The 16688-nt window shown below is 38.1% G+C and overlaps 2 protein-coding genes across 2 annotated transcripts; one reads left to right on the top strand and one right to left on the bottom strand.

Moving 5' to 3' along the window:
- Positions 1-121: 121 nt before the first annotated feature.
- LOC106173422 (von Willebrand factor A domain-containing protein 2-like) lies at positions 122-3295 on the bottom strand. The gene is made up of 5 exons (XM_013554559.2): positions 3145-3295; positions 2702-2904; positions 2112-2274; positions 1420-1578; positions 122-1101 (listed from the first exon to the last, which is right to left on the bottom strand). Exons 1-5 carry the CDS (start codon positions 3197-3199, stop codon positions 905-907), a joined length of 777 nt encoding a protein of 258 aa, XP_013410013.2. The 5' UTR covers positions 3200-3295; the 3' UTR covers positions 122-904.
- Positions 3296-8670: 5375 nt separating this feature from the next.
- LOC106151565 (uncharacterized) lies at positions 8671-12187 on the top strand. The gene is made up of 2 exons (XM_013524899.2): positions 8671-8816; positions 9985-12187. Exon 2 carries the CDS (start codon positions 9985-9987, stop codon positions 11068-11070), a length of 1086 nt encoding a protein of 361 aa, XP_013380353.2. The 5' UTR covers positions 8671-8816; the 3' UTR covers positions 11071-12187.
- Positions 12188-16688: the final 4501 nt, after the last annotated feature.

Here is a 16688-nt window from a genome sequence, read left to right as displayed (position 1 = left end):
TTATATCTACTGCGATTATCATGTCATGAAGTCAAGGGTGTTAAAATCATCAATTGTTGATCACATAACAATGTGGTTTAAATCCACTGTAAATGAATCAGATTAAACAAAACATCTGAAAGACAATTTTCATTCACATGATTTAATTTCGTACGATTTGAACAATACAAAGACACTGTCAGATTTGGAAAGCGTTATTCATAAATATAGCAAGGCCATTGGGGAGATCCTATGGCAGCAATTACTATGCAACAAAAAGTGATGAATTGATAAAAGGGCACATGATAACCAACAATCTTTCGGCTTACAGCAAGATGGCAATGTGGTCATCCGAGAGCTGAGAATTTTTTAATTTCTGCATCGGAACTAGGAAAGATCATCTAAGTTTAATTTAATGGGCCTTAGCTTGAAAGCAACTAGTTATATGTGGCGGTGTGACAGGAATGGTAGTCCAAGGAATGGAAGTGCGGGGGCCTATATGTTTAGGGTTAGGGTTACTCAGAGTATTTGTGTTAGTAAATGGGACGAATGTCACCCGTGCAATGTAAGGGGGAACGGGCTACGGTTCCTAGAGGGCTACCATTTTTATCACAAGAAACATTTGTTGGCAAACGGATTCAGGTTACGGGTCCCGTTCGTTTAGTCTCCGTTTAAAATAGGCAAGAATAGTTTGCAAGTGACAGTGCCATGGACATCATGTGGAACAGGTAACTATTTCTGCGTAAAATCGAATGTTGCCCGGGAGTCAGTGTCAGTCTAATTAGTTGATCATGGAACTGAAAGTCCTTTAAGCTATGTCATAACCAATTACTGCTTCTACATTAAAACAGGTAAGCGGCTTATATTTATAGGATACATGTGTCAAAGAAAAGATATATCAGTATCATTCAAATCGTGATCAGACCTAAATAACAAGTCCGCTGAAGAAATTGCCGGGCAGTCTCGGTGTTCTGGTACCCAGACTCAAGCTGTACGCCTTTCTCATAATGGTGCGAGTCTCGGCAAACGAATCCGCTCTAAATATGCAGTCGCGATTTGCAATTTGGTTCACCTCGGACCATTTTACGGACGAACCTACGCCCATCACACACACAGTGGCACCTGCATCAAAATAAAGAGAAATAGAAAAATATAAAATCATTAGATATACACAGAATAAAATGCAAAAAGTAAAATCAAATGACTATAGCCATTTTTCCCTAAAGGCCCTTTTCATCCATCTAAATTACAATTCAATAATACCTTTTCCAGATTATGCATATATTTTTTCGTACTTCTCAGAATTGATATTCCTTTTTAAAGCTTTTAGTTGCGGCAAGAGAATATGTGTATTAAGAAGTTTGAGCAGTTTATTTGTACAACGTAGCGCATTTTACAGTATAATGAATTAATGAAATGAAAGTCAAGGCTTACACCTACCCATCGCTCGAAGTTGATCAGCCGGTATCTTGGGGTTCCCGCCAGAATTGGAATAACCGTCGGTAAACAGCCATACCAATTTCACGTTGCCAGAACAGCCGTTAACTTGTAATTCTGTCTTTGCTTTAGACAGGGCAGGTCCAGTTGCCGTTCGTCTACCTTAAAAACATGTAAAATATCATTAAAAATTATTGTAAGTTTAAGAAGTATTATAAGAATGGATTTAATTCAGATCTGGAACAGAAGACAAAAATAATAATGATATATACAGTGTTTTTATAGTCTAAAACAAGTATTTCATATATGTATCTAGATACATGTATATATACACCAGAAAATACCATTCTTTCATAATGGATAGATGTCAGGTTTTAAACAAATGAACAAACAAAAACGAACCAAAAAAAAAAAACACAAATGGGTAGAACTCCACAGATATCGAAATATCTAACTAAATGCATAAATAAACAAATGAGCAAATGAAATAATACAACAAATTTGCATGTTACGTCGTATCTTAACTAAATTACAGTCATACCATTTTAAAAGTAAAAAAGGATCAAAACAACCTGTAAGTTAAATCTCAAATTAATCTAAGTTGTCAAAGAAGGCACTTTTTCTCTTTGGAATACCTTTAAGCCATTAAAAATAGAAATAAAGCCAAAATATATTATAAATCTTAACAGTTGTACCATTGTCGAATTTCACTTGTCGAATCCTCCTCTTTATCGCTGAGGGCGAGCTGTAAGTATGTAATCTAAATTCAAAGTGAGCTGACACGGAGTACTCTATCAGGGCCACTCGTGATTTACGATGTCCAATAGGTGCTTTGTTGTGGACGAAATCCACAAGTGTCTGAAAAAATGAAAAGCGGGTTCAAAACCCAAGCTTATGAACTCTTCTACATATAAGACTAAATTGTATTACACTATATAAGCAATATCTATATAGAAATAAAAATGAATAGCATTTGAAATGTTTGTCTTTGACACTGCCTTATATGCCTTATATGTATACACTGCCATAATTATGTGTATACATATCAATGTGATATTTCGCCATATATCTACACGGCAAAGCATCATTAATTTACTTTCTATTAATGTGAACATTGAAGCACAGGTTGTGAATTTACTATTTGAAATGAAATTAAGAGAAGTGATTTCACTTTAGATTAAAATACCGGTTATTTATTTATTTATCTATTTTTCATCATCATCATTATTATTATTATTTTTTTTTTATTTATTTATTTTTTTTTTTTTTTTGCTGAATTCATTACCTGCGCTGCTTGTTTCTCGTCTTCAAAGTAACTCTTCTTCACACTTCCACTGCTGTCTAACAACATCACAAAGTCAATCTTGGGCTTAACCTTCGAAGCGGATTTACTGAACGGAGACAATGACTTGAACCTGGGAGCCAGGAGACTGGATAGTTTGTTATTAATTGCAAAAGCCACTGAATTTACATTCACAGCCGCTGAAACTGTTTAAGAAATATATTTTAACCAAACGAGAATCCTAATGTAAATTTGCTCCAACCACATTGTTGCATTAATGCAGACAGGAAATTTGGTAGCTTGAAAGTTTGAAGTTTTATGTTGGTAATTTTTTTGTCTGAGAACGCAAAAAGATGTTAGCACTTAAACATTTTTCACAGATAAAAATTATTTTTAATGGGTTCTTCGACTATTTACTGTTAAAAGAAGTAAACCGATAAACTAACCTTCTTCATATCCAATTAAGAACAAACCAAATGCAAACAGTCCCACCAGCTGCATCTTGAATTCAGTAAATAGCTGCAGGTCCTATACACTCTACGTAGCTAAACCGAGCAGTTACATATATTTTCACAGCTCTCTTTATAGTGCTTCGGCAAGCAGCGGTGAATGATCCAAGAGGGGTGCGCTCAGTTAAAACACACCCCCCTCATTTGAAGTAGTAAATGGGAGTTTGCTTCTTAAATAAACCGGTCGGGGTAGAAATGTTACTGGAAATTATTTTCATGATTTTTTCTATACGTATCAAGTAAACAAATATTGGAGCATAGGTATGAAAAGATCGGAAAATACGCATGTGCATGTATATACACTGAAATGATTTTATTGTAAAATGATTTAATTCAATATTTTGTTAAGTTTTGGCTTCTTTGTATACCGGCGCACCAAAAACAACAACTGAAACGTCCGCGTTAAGTGAAAGTGACCAAATGTCAATCTTTTCAGTATACCTTGGACAATGGTGGCCGACTGTTGCAGTCATATCAGTGGGGCCGAAGATTTAACTTGGTCCACAGCCCCACCGGGTACACGTGGATAAATTATTTTCAAAATAAACAGAGACAGAGAGGTGGGTGAATCACAGTCTTCCTGGAAAGTAAATAGACGACTTGCCCTTGATCAAGATTACGCAAACGAATACGATCCCATCTCCCTTATCACTGAAAACCTTAACCTGTCCCATGAAATTCATTTAATATGAGAATAATAAACAGAGTTATCAAATTATCCACGTCCCAATACAAAGCATTACTTTAATAGAAAGAAAGTCAGGGAATGTTTTTTTCCCGCCCAGGCTTAAGTTAGAGAAAGAAAAAACATTACCAAAAAGGAATGTCCTTAGGATTGAGTGCTGATACGTGGGCAAGTTGTAAGGGACCTCTTTAAACATAGTAATGGGCATAATGGCAGGCAGACCAGTGACCACTTAGATTATAGAGCAATTAGACCAGATTGTAAAGGTGGAGAGTGATTTCAATTGACTATAGATCAATATTTTATTCATAGTCCCTTCACTGGATCAAAACTTTCATGGAATCATGTCCATTGTTTAAAATGTTGTAAATCGCCCATTTTTATCGTTTTCAACAATCTCAAGGATTGTAAAACGTCTTCCCGGGTTAAAAACGGATGTACATATACTTGTAAACCCCCCTATCACCGATTTGCTTTCACACCAAACGCACACACAAGTCTGCATGAAGAAGTCTTTCATGAACGCTCACTCACACACGTTCTGTAACGAGAGAGAGAGAGGACAAAAACATAAACTTAAGTTGTCATATTCATTTGTTTCATTTTCAGGAAAAAATACATTTTTTCTCTTTCACTTATACACGTCAAGGTCTGTGGATAGCTCTGGGGATTGAGGATAAGTAGGGACATTAACTGGCCTTTTTATCATAAAACGTAATGTCAAAGAACTAATCCAGGTGAAGTAGAATCACAATTCGTTCATCCCACGTCGACACACTTGTCAGTGTAATCCGAGTGTCCCTGTCTCAGATGAAGATCGTTTAATACGTACAATTGGCGTGTTTCAGATTGTAAGAAGAATAACTGTTGTTTGTTTTTCTTTTGCCCACGAATCAAACGTGTAGTTACTTGTGATGAAATTTCTTTCAGCCAAGTCTTTGTTCGCCACACACGCTCACGCGCGAGTGCGCCCACACATACACTTCAGGCATTTATGATGCAACTCTATGATATCAACTTAATGAAAACAGCTTTCATTTAACTTATTATATATTATGTAAACCCGATGTAACAGACTTTAAAGAGGGACCAATTGTGTTTGTGTGTGTTTGGGGGGGGGGGGTAGTGGTCACAGTTCATTGGAAATAAAATCATCTATTCTTAATCCACAGTATATAAAACTATCTCGTTGAAAATACAAGAAATAGGTGAAAGTTGACAATCGCGGATTAACGAGTATAATGTATTCATTTTATGAAGGACGAAGAATAAAAAATCCGCATTCGTTAATGAGTCACGGGAATGGGGCTATTCACGGATCAGGCCAAAATATGAGCATGTCATGCATCTTTCACGGGAACGAAAATACCCAAGGTGACCCTCTTTTAGTTCCAATTGCTCGTAAAGCTGTTTAAAACAGGTCAATGGAATTTTACTCATTACTAAAATACGACGCATGGCCAAAAGTTATACAGCCTGTGGTTTCAATACGAAATGACGCAGTCTGTCGCTTTGTAGTACCGGGTATCTCCGATGAAGTCCTTCTTCTAGACTGCCGCGACCTCTATCAAATGTCGCCCCCATTGTATTTTAAATCCAAATGGAGCGTCAATGTGTCATCAGGGTCGTGTACTCGGGAAAATGCTGCGCCAAAGAAAAGTTATCATTATTTTTCCTGCATTTAAAAATTAGCCGTGATGTGAATTCTTATAAATAGACGATGGCCAATGTCAGGAGAATAGTATTAAGTATTCCTTGGACAAAGTAGTGACTAAATCTTTAATGTGCTTTCAACTCAAAAAGAAAACAGCATCGTTAACTATCGTTAATTTATTCGTTTGTTGAGTAATCAGTACAATTGTGTAAATAAATCCTTTAGGAAGTTAAATAAAATACATTGGTTTAAGACAAGATTTTCTGTATCACTTTACCCACTGCATGAGGGGTGACACTAGGGGAGTAGAGAGAAAGAGAGGGGTGCGGAGAGGTTTAGGGAGAAAGAGCTTGATTTTCTATAGATATCCACTTCAGATGTCTGCTAGTTGTTTAAGAGTTACAGATACCAGTACATTATCTCAAGAATTGTCATGGCATGCCAAAATAATAAGATGACCAGGTTAAATCGTGCACTTGTGGTTTTGAGGTTTTATGAATCATTCCAAAACAGGACATAGGAGTTTCTATAAGGAGAAAATGTATTCCTCCCCCTTCCACATTTTCCCATTAAATACCGACAGATCAATTTTCTTCAATCTAACCATTTCAAGAGGGTGACAAAACAGAATCGGCGTCTTTCATAGTTTCCATTCGGCTCAAAATCTTTTGAAACCTTTACCAAGCAATTCTAGGGTTTTAGTTTTAAAGGGTAGTAAATAATTTATATAGCATTTAGCCTTCAGCTCTAGTCTTTACTTTTGATACAAAGTCCTGAACTTATTTAAAATCAATACTACTCTCTAAAGATTTGTTAACACAATGGCCTTTTCTAGAATTGTTTATTGAGGCTTTTCTTTATTTCCCTTTCTACTTGGCGCATTTTATGATGCTATAAGCAATGGCGGAGCCCATCAATTCACGGGTGGTAATGTTTGAACCAACATTTGTGCTATGTTAAGATGATTTAGAACAATTTTAAGTTGATTTTCTCACTGGATTACGATAAGTTTACAGTAAAATTTAGATTTTTGTGTAAAGATCAAGCCTACATCTGAAATAATACAACAAAAGGTTCTAAAATCATTAAGGAAAATTAAGAAAACCTAATACCAGTTAAGTGGTTTATTTAAACATGTGCACTGCTAAACAAAAAGAAATACAACAATCCAGAAAAAGTACAGCAATTCTTAAAACATTAAGAGTCAAATTTATCAAGTTGTTGTTGACTTACAGACAATTTCCGAATGAATTAACTTTATTTATTTACTTATTTTTTGGTCAATTATCCAAATGCAAAGGCAAGCCTATCTAAATTTAGTTTCCTGTACACTCACGGTCATTTTAGAATGTGGACTCTTGGTCAAAGTTGGACACAAAATATATACACTTTATATTTATAGACTTGATGGACTTGTTCATTTGAGAAACCTGTTTTAATATTTCCGTGACTGTTATTTTAGAAAAGTCATATTTTCGAGTACACACACACGCATGCGCACAACCGTTTACCCGTATGTAACGATACTATAAACGACGTTGCTTTTAAAACTAAAAAAACTCACATGCTTGTAAGCACAGGCAAACATAGACACTCACAAACACACGCCCTTGCAAAACTCCGCAGTAATTCAGTGTTGCGCTGTATGGGAAGTAGGCCTGTCCTCCCACCCACCTCAGTGTTCTGATTTTATAGTGGTTATTATGTGTGCCTGGGAGGAATGTCAAAGTATGCCAGTGTGGTTTTGTGGTGTTAATAAGCCCTATTAGAATAGTAACCCATTTCAATAAATCCATCATCACTTTGTCTACCCTCTATCTAGGTGGCAGATATTATAGGCAAATTTCAAAAAGCCAGAGAATTGAATGACTGTCTATTTATCTAAAGACATACCTGTGAATATCTTGTGAAAAATCAATCTATCGCCCTGGTAGAGGGTACAGTTTGTTTGGGGAGAAAGGCTTCCAGATATAGTTTGGTTTAAAATAAATTAGCATAGATCATAATTTAAGTATTTCGTTAAGGGGCACAAAGCTTTTGGATGTTGTTATTTCGTTCGTTTATCCCGCTCAATATAACAATAAATTAAACCGCCAAACATGACTGATTAATTTCTTTGTTTTCTTTAGCTACAAAAATTAATAACAAACAATCAATTAATTACAAAGGATTAATTATCACGATTTCACTCTGCAAGTTAGAATATACGGGAGAAATTATATTTCTAGTACTCTCTACCAGAGGTCTTCTAGCAGTTAAAACTGTCGAATGACCTGTGTGGGATTTGAGCTGTAGCTGATTCTGTAAAAAACAAAAGAGCCTGTGGTCCAGAATGTATTCCTCCCCTACCATAAAATATAACAGTGTGCCTATCACATTGACATATGATAATGTTGAGGTCGCCCACGAGGACGGGAAATAAATATTCATCTGTCCGTGTCTGACCAGCGATGACTCCAGGTCTGTTAACTAAGGGTGCATTCCCAGAGATTTAGATCGATCCAGAGATTTAGATTTAGATCAACTTAACTCCCTGGGGGTTCACGCTAAATTGCAGTCAGCCGAGCGGGCACCATAGTTAGTTACCCCCTTACAGCTTTTAGTAGGCGGGACAGACGCTAAGGTATGATCCTCTTTTTCTGAGATACTTAATGGATCATGACCGATCAAGCTGGTACGGATAGCAATGTGAAACTAACACTGCTGTTATTCCACTCTCCAATGGAATTATTCAAATCCTTCAATTGCAATGCTCAATTCTTTTTAAATTGTCCGTCACAAGGTTCATGCAGTTACTATCCTGTTCCAATGCATCACAGTGTTTGAAATGAAAACTGACTTTAAGAAAAAACATTCATTTGACTTAAGTCAACTTTTTAAGAGATATCATAACGTTCGTATTAAAGGCTTGGATAATAACAGGTTAAGTCATGAAGGATAAACATAAAAGACACCGGAATATTATCATTTTTTATCAAATTTACATTGTTTCTGATCCCTCAAACTGTTATTAAAATGCACGCCTTACATCGTGACGCCTATTGTAAGAGGTTTGGGATGACCGCACCCCACACACATGCTAATTGGTAGGAGTCTTCGCTATAAAAAGCACTGCTGTCATCCTCGCACCTACTTCACGAGCCACGGGAGGCGAGGGCCGACATTCGCAGGCTAAAAATATATTATTGCTGCGACAGCGTCCGATTTTCACGGACATCGACAAGCAATCATTTTGAGGCCAATCGTCTACCAAAGTTGCACAACAGAAACGTAAGTCCAATTGTTATTTTCTGCGTTTTAGGAGTGTCGACATTGTAAGAAGTAGTTTCCTCAAGGACACCATTCCCAATATATCTGTGACAATACATATGTATAATTTTTGCAGATAGTCTTCATAATAACAGCTTTAAAAGCATTGATGAAAAAATGCCTAATTTAAAAAAAATACCAACCCAGCGGCTCACTAAAATTCCTTAGTGCCTCTGCACTCCCTTGATTATAAGACTACCAATACCCACCGCTTCAACTTCCTTTCTCTTCAGTGTTGGGAAAAATACCAAAATTACAATGTGATCATAAGAACCAATCACCTCTCAGGGAAGCCCGACCAACAGTTACATTACGTTTTCAACAGACCAATGTACATTCCCTGATAATGTGTTCATCAAAGCTAAGAGTTTCAGCTTCCTCACTCTAATGGTATAGGAATAAATGGCAGAAATTACAATGTAAAAAGAATTAAGAGTCATCCACTTCCAGGACAGCCAACCCCCAAGAACACTGAAAATCCCAAGTGCCCTTGCTCATCCCTGGTGATAGGTCTATCAATCCCCAAATTTTCAACTTGTGCGGGTATAATTATAGATGTTTCACACCGCCATTTAAACCAATCCAATTTAAAACCCACGTTCATTCAGAGAAGTTAATGTTTATATTTTATGCATGTATGCAGGGAGACAATGAATAAAATGACGCCGTAATTCTTGGGGCAGTTTACATGCGTTGATTAACAATAGCTGCTGATGGATTGTTATTATACGTGAATTTAATTTATTAGTGTCGATGGATGAAACGAAAAGCAACTTGAAGAAGCATTTTTGTAAATTAAATTGATATTCATCAATTTGCAATGCGGGACGTCCGGCTTGTCGTACAGTGTGCACCAAGCTAGAAAATTATCATTCGCCCCATTGATTTGCAACTCATGTAAATAACTGTAGATACATTGGCAATAGTGACATATTTTCGTCACGAGTGACATTGAACATCAAATTATGGCATTCATACGTTCATCGGGGACAGCCTAAATGCTGTCCTTCAAATGTTGTCCTTCAAATAAATATCAACTGCCTATGTTTATATATATTGCAGATCATAACATAAATAATAATAATATGCAGAAAAATAGATAAATTTTGCTTCAACTTTTTATTTCAAGATGGTCGCTGCAGGGCGTTGGTGTCTTCTGTTGGTGATTGTCATGCTTCATTCGTCGCCAAGCAACGGGTGGCTCGGCAACTTCGGATTTAATTTCAAAAAATTGATTGATTTGAACATAGGTAAACTGTTAAATCAGTGTAAGAATAAGCAGGCCACTGGCCTCAATGGAAGGAGTCATGCTGATATCGTCGCCGCCGCGAAACTGTGGGCGCCGGTGGTCCGGTTGGCCGTGGGAGAGGAATGGAAACCATCCAGCGTCGACTATTTCCTCCAACACGTTAACTTACGCGGCGGCAGTCCGACTTCCGTCACTCCGAGCACACTGCCCACCTGTAACAGCAACTGTTACCTGGAAACTAAGACGCATTTATCTTGTCCCTCGTGCAGAGAACCTGTCGTCTTTAAGGGACAGGATCCTGCAAGTGCCCCAGCATACGCTATATACGAGGACAAGGGTAACGTTGTTGAAATCACCTATTGGTTCTTCTTCCCATACAACAGAGGAAAACGGGCGTGTGTGGGGTTATATTTTGATAACGTATGCCCGTGCGTCAAGGCGTGGGGCCATTGCCTATGTCCTCGACTTAACGGATGCGCAGGGGGGTACTCCACTTTTGGTAATCACGTTGGAGACTGGGAACACGTGAAGATAAAGTTCAATAATAACAAAATCTACTCCATATATTTGTCAATCCACGATTCTGAGATCACTAACCAATATGGTGGAGAGTTTCTGTGGAATGGTAATGAATTCAGAAGAGGGAATCGGGCCGTTTATACGACTGACTGCACACACGCCCAAGTCTACGCAGCCAAGGGATCCCATGGTATCTGGCCAAATACAGGGGAACACGTCTACAAGAAACTCTTTAACGGAGACAAGTTGAAAGATCACTGTAGTGCTGGAACAGCATGGCACATTGCAAATAATCTTAAAGTTGTCAAGATGGCCGCCAAAGGACAGTTTACTGGGGAATTCAGCTTTCTTAACTTCAAGGGCCGTTGGGGAAATCGGGAACGTAACTGCCCAAAAATCATTGGTCAGTGTGTACTTGAAAATGGACCAGGTGGTCCACCCAAGTGAGAACTCCCCAAATGACTCTCGAAATCTGTTTCTTTATGTTGGTTCAAAATTATAGACAGCCAAATTGTGATGGAAACCAATTGAAATGTTCCACACCTTTCAATATGCCATTAACCCTATATACTGCATCATATGCTAAGAATCCTTTTTGGCAGAAACACATTAAAAAAATTAGTGATTAAGACGCGCTAATACTTTCGACGATTTTATGTTTTTGAAGTTGCCAATGTTTTACAACACCTTCACACTAAAATGTCTTTTCAGATGTTTTGATCGATTGATTAATGGATATGAAAAGTAATCTTATAATTTACTGCAAACGTACATTCTTTTCCTTTTAATTCAGACAAGAGCCCACTAAACAGTTTATTGGGTCTTAGATACAGATTAAAAGACTGAGTTCTACACGTACATATAATGATGTAAACAACAATGTTCGCAGTGCGCTCTTTTTAAAGTTTGTTCCTTTCTCAACATTTTATATATGTCAAGCACTGGTACATGAAGATCATAGTATGTTTGAAAATATATACCGTGTCCTCCCTATGAATAAGAGTTATTTTTTCAAATGTATGTGTGATTGCTTCGCCAATACATTTTGAACATCATTCACAAACACGTCCGGCACATGCACCACACAAATTTAATCGGTGACGAGTATATACAAGACTAAAGACACATTAAGGCTGAACAACGCCTAGTAATGGATGACGTTGTGCCAGTGGTGCCACCTGGAGTCGTCTGCTGCTTGGGAATTCTCTCAGCGGTGCTATACCCTGTGCTATACCGGTGCATGTACGTGTAAGTGCAAACAGACCCGTTCATTTCCCAAAAGAAATTCGATCTTGCTCCCGTGTAGAGTGGAAATTGGAGTTCAGACAGAGCGAAGTGATCAATGTCTCGACCGGACAGGCAATTATCTTCTGTTCGAAGACCGGTGCATTGCCGTTGAAAGAAGGTGAAACTCAAAATAGTGCCTCTCAAATACTGAAGTATCAAGAAATAGCATTTATCAGTCTTATTTCGAGCATTTCTTATTCGCACAATTTAAAATGTAAAACATAAAGAGGATAATGCTTCAAAAACAGTGTCTGGAGTTCTATGTCAGTATATTACAGACCTCAAAAACAAAACTGCCGTTTGTGACCTGGGGCCGCAGATATGTGATTGGTGCGGTCCTAAAAATACTTGTTGCGAGCACCGCATTTTAAAATTTCGTATGGTAGGTAAGTCCCTACACCTTTCCTTTCGGCACATGAATTATGTGTCGGAGATAATCGAGAGAGCATTGCTCCCGTATTTAAATACATATTAAAATATGCAGTAGGTACAGTAGATTATAGAAATGCATTTGTGTGATGCGTTTTGAAACAGTTATTTTTTTCTGATATCAGTGTTCATTTACAAAAGGTCCCGTGAGCTGCAGAACGGTAAATACGTTTTCAGGACTATAGGTGCAAAACTGCCTTTTTTATGGATCGCGTCAAAATGTGAATTTGAAAAAAGACAGGGGTGATGTGTGACCTGTAGACACCACAAACTGAGTATAAAAGGCACGAACCGATTGCGAGTATTCTAATTTTTTTAAAAACAAAAAGTTTCATTTGTCAATAGCTATATAAAAGATTGACTGTGATTTATCTGTCAATATTTCTTCTGCTGAACGTCAGACTTCTTCAGGGAAATTACACAGAGACATTCCCTATACATGTAAACCGCCGTGCGGCAAAAGAACACTTAAAGGGATAATAACTCTTCGTATGAGATCTATATTTCACAATAAAAACATTGTGAATAACTCATAGAAATATAATATATTCTGTTTTACCACAAAAACGGCAGTTATAGCTATTATTCTGATAACTGAGCTTGTCTTTAGACCACGTGGCCTCCATTGATGGCTATACTCTGTTAAAATCTCTTAAGAGATTTTAACAAAAAACCAAACTTTTTAGAAAAAAACAGGGACTAACTTTGAATGTAAAAATGGATTCATTAACCATTGGTAAGTATGGGGAAATTGTTGTTTACTCCAGGAAAATTCATTTTTTGGCCGAAACGAAGAGTTATTATTCCTTTAACCAATTATTAAGTAACAGCGAATAACAGAATCATTTCAATATAAAACGTAATTAATTCCCGTGTCTTAGCAATAATTTGTATTTAAAAAAAAAAAACTAATTCAATGGTGCGAAAACTTTCCAGAAACAACATTTCCTTAACAAACTTTTTGTTACAAATTAACTGTTCTCGATTATAATTTATTAACCCGCTGTGTTATAGAGGGCTATACTAATATTCGTCTGAATAGTATTTATTTAGTTTCAGAGTATGAATTACTTTGCAAACATAAATCTGCGGCTATTTTGTTTATGAGGACTGTATTACCTACTGGCATAAAAAAGTTCTAAAAATGTAGAATGTAAGAAAGTAACTCGTGATAAAGTGATAGTCCTTGAAGTCCTTGAAGTGTAATGACAGTGTATAAACACATGTATATGATAAGCAATTACTTTAGTGACGCCAACATTACGAACAGCAGGGCGATCAGGATACAGTACATGCTGAATTGAATGAACACACTCCCGCACGTATGCACACATGCGCACGCGCATACAACATGCAGTAGACACACACACAAACACAGGCGCGAATGCAGAAAACGATCTCAAGCACTTGATGATAATGATGTTTTTTGTATATATTCTCGACTTTATATACGTACTGCAGTAATATTCACCGCTGTCTGCGCCGTAAAGCAGGATCCCCTACAGTCTGTGGTAAAAACATGTACGTCTCCCTCATCACAACGGGAATTATAGGATAAATACTGATGTAATACAGCGTCTGCGGTCCGGGTCAGATCAAGATCCCCGAATACGTGATTCATATGTAAGCAGATGGGACATTTGATGACAGGAACTGAAAAGAACACAAAAAGAAGATTGGTATAGACTTAGATACAAAACTCAGTATAGGCCCCCTACAGTGTACATGAAGTTTGGAATATGCAAGTACTACAGGTACATACATGAAACAAGCCAGCTAAATTTCGTTCATTATGTCCAAGTACTAGCATATAGAAAGACGATCTTTAACAGTGAAAATGTGCAATAATAACCAAATTATATAGCAATATACACATTTTGAACACCCAGCCTCGATCAACAAAAATGAGAGAGAGAGAGAGATAGATTATTCCCAATTAGATGAAGAGTAAGGAAGTGTTATCGACGAGGCAGACACTATGATAACGAACAGCAAAAGTTGTTGCCAAATCGATCACTTATGCGAAAGTATACCGGCTTTTTATGCAAAAGGTAATTTGCCGAGACCGACGAGTGCCTGCATTCGTATTCGCGCCTTCCCGATCACGTGACCAGCTCGTATCCGAGGGACAGGTGACATGCCTCATCCGGGATTCGAACTCGTGACTACTCGTGACTCGTTACCATGGTGGATGATTGGTTTGGATTTTTAAACAGACTTGCACGCTACCGATTGCGCCGTGATTGACCTCCGTGGTTACGAGTTTCCTCTTATAGTAACCAAAGAAAATTTTTAGAAATGATTTCCAGCAACAAAAAATTGTGCTGTTCGTTGTAGAATTCGAACCCGGGAAGTTGTCTTGCTAGTTGCGTTTCAGTCAGCGAAGTTACCACGGAACCGCGGCAGCTTCGTTAGAAAATCCTAAATCAAATGCAAACTTTCTGCCTTGTCATGAAGAGGGCCAGTTGGGATGCACATGTAAATGTCCGAAATTACAATCGATAGCCCGTGAGCCGTAAAAAATGAATTTCATCCCGAACAACGCCTTTCCCCGAACATCGTATTATCATTGAACGTTGAAGTAGATGATGTACACGAGACCTTGGTTGAGAAGCCGACACGGAGCGTTCCGAGATAGATTCATTTTTTTTTTTTTACTATGACTTTGTTTTGAGCTGAGATTTAGTTTGGTATCACCTATGACGTTAAAAAGCACATGGGGGCGATTTTAGTTTTAGCAAGCCCTTGAAAAGAGGGAATCATTAAAAACGTTCAAATGTGTTGAAGCTGGTGCGTTTTCCTTTCAAGCAATTGCAACCATGTGAATTTTGACAAAGACAACATATTTGGCGACAATTCCGCCGAGAGGATACTTTCTTTTTCTGCTGAACGCGGTTTACAGGCGGTATGACGTGGTGCCAAAGCGGGAAAGCTACCGAAACAATATCAAGTTTGGTCGCTTTTATTGATAAGACTGCTCGGAACGTAACAAGCCAGATGATTTCTGATGCTTTTATTTTCATTTTGGTTTACAGTGAGATTACGTCTGACTTCACCTGTGAAGTTATCGAGCACGACGAGAGCTAAAGCCGTTCACAGTTTGGCAGTTTTGGATTTGAGTAGTCTTTGCCATTTCTAATGGCCATTGTGGAGTTGCCCCGTGTAGCATTGGGTAAAGCAATAGCGGTGACGTGATTTTCGAAAAAAATAAGTAAATAAAATAAATTATTTTGTTGATAATGCCACCGAGAAGACAGCTCTCTGAGATGAAAGGGCAGTATGACGTGCATGGCACCATGGCGGGTTTGCTATACTGACTCAATTCAAGTTTGATCTGTTGCGTAGCTGGTAAAGGATAGAGATCAATGACCATCCCCGCCTAATCATCATTTTAAGAACCTTTAAATGAAGAGTAAGGAAGTGTTATCGACGAGGCAGACACTATGATAACGAACAGCAAAAGTTGTTGCCAAATCGATCACTTATGCGAAAGTATACCGGCTTTTTATGCAAAAGGTAATTTGCCGGGACCGACGAGTGCCTGCATTCGTATTCGCGCCTTCCCGATCACGTGACCAGCTCGTATCCGAGGGACAGGTGACATGCCTCATCCGGGATTTGAACTCGTGACTACTCGTGACTCGTTACCATGGTGGATGATTGGTTTGGATATTGTAACAGCCTTGCACGCTACCGATTGCGCCGTGAATGACCCGCCCACCCTCCGTGGTTACGAGTTTCCTCTTATAGTAACCAAAGAAAATTTTTAGAAATGATTTCCAGCAACAAAAAATTGTGCTGTTCGTTGTAGAATTCGAACCCGGGAAGTTGTCTTGCTAGCTGCGTTTCAGTCAGCGAAGTTACCACGGAACCGCGGCAGCTTCGTTAGAAAATCCTAAATCAAATGCAAACTTTCTGCCTTGTCATGAAGAGGGCCAGTTGGGATGCACATGTAAATGTCCGAAATTACAATCGATGGCCCGTGAGCCGTAAAAAATGAATTTCATCCCGAACAACGCCTTTCCCCGAACATCGTATTATCATTGAACGTTGAAGTAGATGATGTACACGAGACCTTGGTTGAGAAGCCGACACGGAGCGTTCCGAGATAGATTCATTTTTTTTTTACTATGACTTTGTTTTGAGCTGAGATTTAGTTTGGTATCACCTATGACGTTAAAAAGCACAGGGGGGCGATTTTAGTTTTAGCAAGCCCTTGAAAAGAGGGAATCATTAAAAACGTTCAAATGTGTTGAAGCTGGTGCGTTTTCCTTTCAAGCAATTGCAACCATGTGAATTTTGACAAAGACAACATATTTGGCGACAATTCCGCCGAGAGGATACTTTCT

The sequence above is a fragment of the Lingula anatina genome, chromosome 3, assembly GCF_051362555.1.
Source record: "Lingula anatina isolate TDL-2025a chromosome 3, LinAna3.0, whole genome shotgun sequence".
NCBI lineage: Eukaryota > Metazoa > Brachiopoda > Lingulata > Lingulida > Lingulidae > Lingula > Lingula anatina.
Note: the sequence above shows the minus strand (reverse complement) of the source record. Positions and strands in the feature narration are given on the sequence as shown.